Source organism: Propithecus coquereli, unplaced genomic scaffold (genome assembly GCF_000956105.1).
Source record: "Propithecus coquereli isolate 6110/MARCELLA unplaced genomic scaffold, Pcoq_1.0 Scaffold64, whole genome shotgun sequence".
Lineage (NCBI taxonomy): Eukaryota > Metazoa > Chordata > Mammalia > Primates > Indriidae > Propithecus > Propithecus coquereli.
The window spans coordinates 3,876,596-3,882,132 of record NW_012152396.1 but is presented as its reverse complement, the minus strand read 5'-3'; the positions used below and the strand labels follow the sequence as shown (position 1 = coordinate 3,882,132).

The 5,537-nt window shown below is 37.7% G+C and overlaps 1 protein-coding gene across 1 annotated transcript in view; it reads left to right on the top strand.

Moving 5' to 3' along the window:
* The window catches only part of RASSF6 (Ras association (RalGDS/AF-6) domain family member 6), a 39,522-nt gene that overhangs the window by 25,556 nt on the left and 8,429 nt on the right, over positions 1 to 5,537 (top strand). Inside the window, exon 3 of the mRNA XM_012659841.1 lies at positions 1,891 to 2,079. Within this exon, the coding sequence (XP_012515295.1) occupies positions 1,891 to 2,079 (189 nt within the window). The remainder of the gene's footprint in view (positions 1 to 1,890; positions 2,080 to 5,537) is intronic.

The window sequence follows — 5,537 nt, the reverse complement described above, 5'->3', positions numbered from 1 at the left end:
GATTATGGTGGATAGTAATCATAATGATGTTGTAGCTGTAATCTGCTGAGACTCAGGCATGATATTTTGTATTTTACATGGACTTTTGATGTGATTATCATATAAACAGGTTCAAGGAGGAGCTGATGCTGATGACTGAAACTGGAAGTTGGAGGGGACACATGGTTCACGTCCCTGAACTGGGCTGTGATACTACCAGGCCAGGTCAGACTGAACCAGGGTGTCCTGCTGGCATTAATTTCATAAGCCTAACAACTTCCAGCGTTACTTGTTTTTTTTTTTTTTTTCAACCTATTCTCAATTCTGCCTCCTCTGCTGTCTCTGTAAGAACCAGATCCTACATAATGTTCCTTCCAGGTTTCCCTTATCTTGGACTCCAAGGGAATCCCAATGTTTTAGCATTAAAGAGACTGTAAAAAAATCTATTTGTATTTTAGAACCAGCGCTAGAGAAAGATTAAATACTTCATGCCTATCTGATGATACTCTAACTGTAACAGAAAATGATTTAAAATCCCAAAGTAAAATAGAGCACAAATGCCACCAGATGGCCCATTATTACATAACAACATGCTTAGTTGGGGAGATTGGAAAAGGTGCATCTATCATCTGGATACAAGCAGAGAAGGGGGAGGAAGGCAGATTTGAACCTTCTGCATCTTAGGCTAGTAATACACTGTGGCTTTGCCCAGTTCCATTTAAAAACGCTGCCCACCCAATACAGACTAGGTCAGTATAATGCTATGCTATAATTTTATATTCTAAAATCTGCTATAGAAATTGTAATAACTCAATAAACAAATTTTGACTAGTAGATTATGGATCATTGTTGAGTATACATAACCTGATGAGAATAAATAATAGAATAGTGGGCAATTAAGGGGAAAAGTCATTCATATGCTTCTGGAATGTTCTAGAAAGACTATTGTGTGAATTATCTCTGTGATATATTACTAGTAGGCATTAGTCCAAAGCATCCTATTCCTTTTGCTTTTTTTTTTCTTTTTTTGAGACAGAGTCTTGCTCTGTCACCCGAGCTAGAGTGCTATGGCATCAGCCTAACTCACAGCAATCTCAAACTCCCAGGTTCAAGTGATCCTCCTGCCTCGACCTCCCGAGTAGCTGGGACTACAGGCAGGCGCCACTACATCTGGGTAATTTTTCTATTTTTAGTAGAGATGGGGGTCTCACTCTTGCTCAGGCTGGTCTGGAACTCCTGGGCTCAAACAACCCTCCTGCTTTGCCCTCTCAGAGTGCTCAGATTACAGGCATGAGCCCCCAAGCCCGACCTCCTTTTGCTTTTATGAAAGATGGGAACAAAATTCTTTCAGACTCTACATACCATGTAAATGGCTTCTCAAGGATCTTTCTGTAGTTTTGTAGGGAAAATAAGGCCCAACGTCTGTCTTTTTTAGGGTAGGCCCAATGAACTGAGAGCCAAAGTAAAATAGGGGTCTAGAACTGCTTCTGTCATTGATAAGTACGGTGTCCATGGAAAACCACTTCAATTTGCTGTACTTTATCTCAACTATAAGAGATCATAGTCTGATGGAGTGTCAGGTTTCTTACAGCTCTAATATTCTGAAATGCCATATAATGCACTCCCCTCAAAATAAATTAAGATTGAAAGAATGCTCAAACACCAAATATGTGATCATCATGATCATTTCTTATGAGACCTAAGAATTTCATATGAGACACTGGGTGAATTTTCTGAGTCAGTCTCAAACAACATTTACTAAGTAGACATATAGCTAAGCAGTGGACTATAATGCTTTTAAACAGCCAGGAAATAGCAATATTCCTAAAATTAATGAGAACATATACAAATCCACCCAGGATGCAAGGAGATAGGCAGCTAAATGATATGGGCTTATAATCTTTATTCTTCCCAGACTATTTATCTTATCACAGCAGCACTCTGAAGACACATGCAAATGAAGAGCCGGAATCCCCACTGCTCTATAGAACCATGAGTGAAGCCACCCTGGTGAGAAAAAGGAGGAAGTCTCCAATGATGGACAGAAAAGACAGACAAAACCACAGGGCCTCTATCAACGGGCACTTCTATAACCATGAAGTGAGTGATAATTCCATTAATGTAATTTACAATAGTGTTGCCTATTGCACTAATAATACCTACTCAATTTGACTTAGAATTAGAAATAATAATAACAATAGTAGTACTATGTCTAACATTTACTGGGCACTCGCTATGTTCTAGGTATTAAGTATTTTAAATAGATTTTTAATGAATTATCTCATTAAGCACTGAAACAATTCTATGAAGTAGGTACCATTATTTTCTGTACTTTACATATGAGTTAGTTGACATTCATGGAGGTTAAGCAATTTGTCTTAGATCACACCACGGTGAAGTAGTAACTCTGAACTTGAACTCTTGTCTGGCTCCAGAACTCAAGTTCTTAACCAACGTGACAGGTGAACTCCACCTGAGTGGCAGGCACTGTGCCACACATTAAAAACATACAGATGAGTCAGCTGATGCCAGCCTGGAGCTCAGGGCCTGGGAAGGGAAACCAACATACCACCAACAATACGAGAATAATATGAGGGCTACCATAGAGGTTGGTTCAAAGGACATTTGGACATTAACATTTAAATAAAAACAGAGTCAGCCATAGGCCTACTTATTCCCATAAATCAAACTTCTCATTTTGCCATATTTCCCTCCAGGTCTTATACCTACATACATATCATTTTTAATACAAGTGTAATTGTAGTTTAGATACAATTTATATTCTGATTTTTCACTGAATATGTGTTAAATGTATATGCGACTTCCATAGTACATGTAAGACATTTCATTTTGCTGAAGGTAGGAAATGTATCATCCTTATTTTCCAGAACTCGAATATTTTTCATGTCATTTACTGTAGTAATCATTCATTCATTCACTTAACACACAAAGAGTATTTATACGGTGCCTGGTACCCTCTAAGCCCTTTAATAAGAAATGGTAACTCATTTTTCTCTAGGCTTTTTCCTGTAGGGTTTTCTACCTTATTCTTTTTTCTTCCACCCTTGGGAGGGTATCAGTGGTGTGCCTTTGGAGTCTGGTTGTGGGGAGACCTCCCTTCTCAATTCTTTGCTCAAATTAGACATTTTTTTGGTTCAAGAATCATCCTCCTGGCTCTAAAGTAGAATTGACAGTCCCCCACAGATATGCAACTACCAATTGTCCTGATTTCTTGCTCTGCTCAGAAATTATGCTTTATGTCATTATCTTGTAGGGTGATGTGTGTTAAAGAAGGAAGGCCACATTACCCCAAACCAATGGCTGTTAGATGGCATCACTCCTGCTGAGAATGAAATTAGTGCTAAGTTGGCAGTACAGCATAGTGGTTAAATGTTTGGGCCTTCGAGCTTGACAATCTGATTTTAAATTCTTGATGAGCAAAATTTAAAAATTACTTAATCTGGGTTGGGCACAGTGGCTAATGTCTGTAATCCCAGCACTTTGGGAGGCTGAGGCAGGGGGATTGCTTGAGGCCAGGAGTTCAAGACCAGCCTGGGCAACATAGTGAGGCCTCATCGCTACAAAAAATTTAAAAAATAGCCGGGCATGTTGGCATGTGCCTGTAGTCCCAGCTACTCAGGAGGCTGAGGTGGGAGAATTGCTTGAGCCCAGAAATTCAAGGTTACTATGAGCTGTAATCATACCACTGCACACCAGCCTGGGTGACAAATCAAGACACTGTCTCTAAAAAAGAAAAGAAGTTACTCAATCTCTTCATCTTAGTTCCTTCATCCGTCCCACTTTACAAGGTTGTTGATAGGATTAAATGAAATGAGGCAAGTGAAACACAGAGCGCAATAACTGGCATGAAGGAAGAACTCAATTTATGTTAGCTTATATTATTGTTGTGAACTGAACGAGATCAAACTGGGACTACAGATATGTCATTCACCCCAATTTAACAACTGCCAGAAAACAATAAAAACAAAAAAGAAAAACCCAAATCCAAAACACACTATCAATGGGTATACAATGATAGATATCCAGGAATTTTAGCTGATACGTTTCATAAGTTGTCGTGTATTGTAAGATGTGTCTTTACACCATGAAACCCTTTGATGCCAATATTGGTAAGCCATGAATAACACACGTATCAAAACCTTAGATTGTGATATTTGGTGATCAGTTATGGTGAATGTGACTTGACTGACCAGTAGCATATTTCTATCTATGCAATAATAAATGATTTTATAACAGTGTTCTATTATGTGTTTTGGCCAACTCAACTAATATAAAGAATATGAAATTAAAATAAAGCTCTGAAAAACATGATTCCAAATTCATCATCTGTTGGCACGTTAGAAGGACTCTTGAGATCATCTAGTCCTACTCTCTTATTTGATAAATGCAGTCGTTGAGGCCTCAAGATGTTAAGTGAGTTGACAAAGTTGGAGTTAGTAGACACTAGGATCTAGGTCTCTTGAATCCTAATCTGATATTATTGTCATTCTCCATGAAGCTCTTTCATATAAACAACATCAAACCACATATCCAACATATTCTCATCTTACTGCAGAATGAACATCTGAGTCTTCAGGGCTCTGTAGAGCTCATAAGTGTCACAGAACAACTCATCCACGCTCTCAAATGTCCACAAATATTGAACCTGTTCATGCATACTTATAAAAGTTTATCTCAGACACCCTCCATATATCTTCTCAGAAAACTTATTTATGAACTCATATCTTTACTCACACAAATGCCATGCATACATATACTTTGATGGTTATTTACTGATCTCCCAATTATAGGACACATCTAATATTTCAATGAGCCACCCCAAGTCCACGCTTCTCCAAATCTGCTGAACCCACCCCACTTCTACAGAGTCTTAGAACACTTGGAAATTGCACATATAACCGAAATAGGTGGAAATAAACCTTTACTTAACATTATTTTGTATTTTTAAATAATTATCTCATGACTTTATTTCTTACTTGCTGCTACCTAGTCAATAAAATGTTTTCCCTTTTTTATGTTCTGGCACATATGTAGTTGTATTTCTTCCAGAATGAGTGTCATAGGTTATACATATACCATCAGTTACCTACCTGTGAGTCTCCGTTCACTATTTTTTAAAAATTTCAACATATATCACTTGTGCCAAGAATTTAAAAATCAACTTTATCTACTTATGATTGTTATAAGAATGAAATTAGTTAATATTTGTAAATGGTTTGGAATAATTCTTGGTACATAGGACTATGTCAAATCAATAATTTGAGAGTTCTATGACATCCTTTGGAATAATATCATCGCTTTCAGGCATTATATATTCCTCCCACTAATGAGTAATTTACTTATATATTGACTTATCTAAACAGATAGTTCAGCCCTTGCTTAAGCACAAACATGTTTTAATTCCTGTACAGATATGTAACCAAGAAACACTTCTAGCTGTCCCTTGGTATCCTCAGGGGATTGGTTTCAGGACACTTCCCCCTGCCACACACACAGATACTATAATCCACAGATGCTCAAGTCCCTTATATAAAATG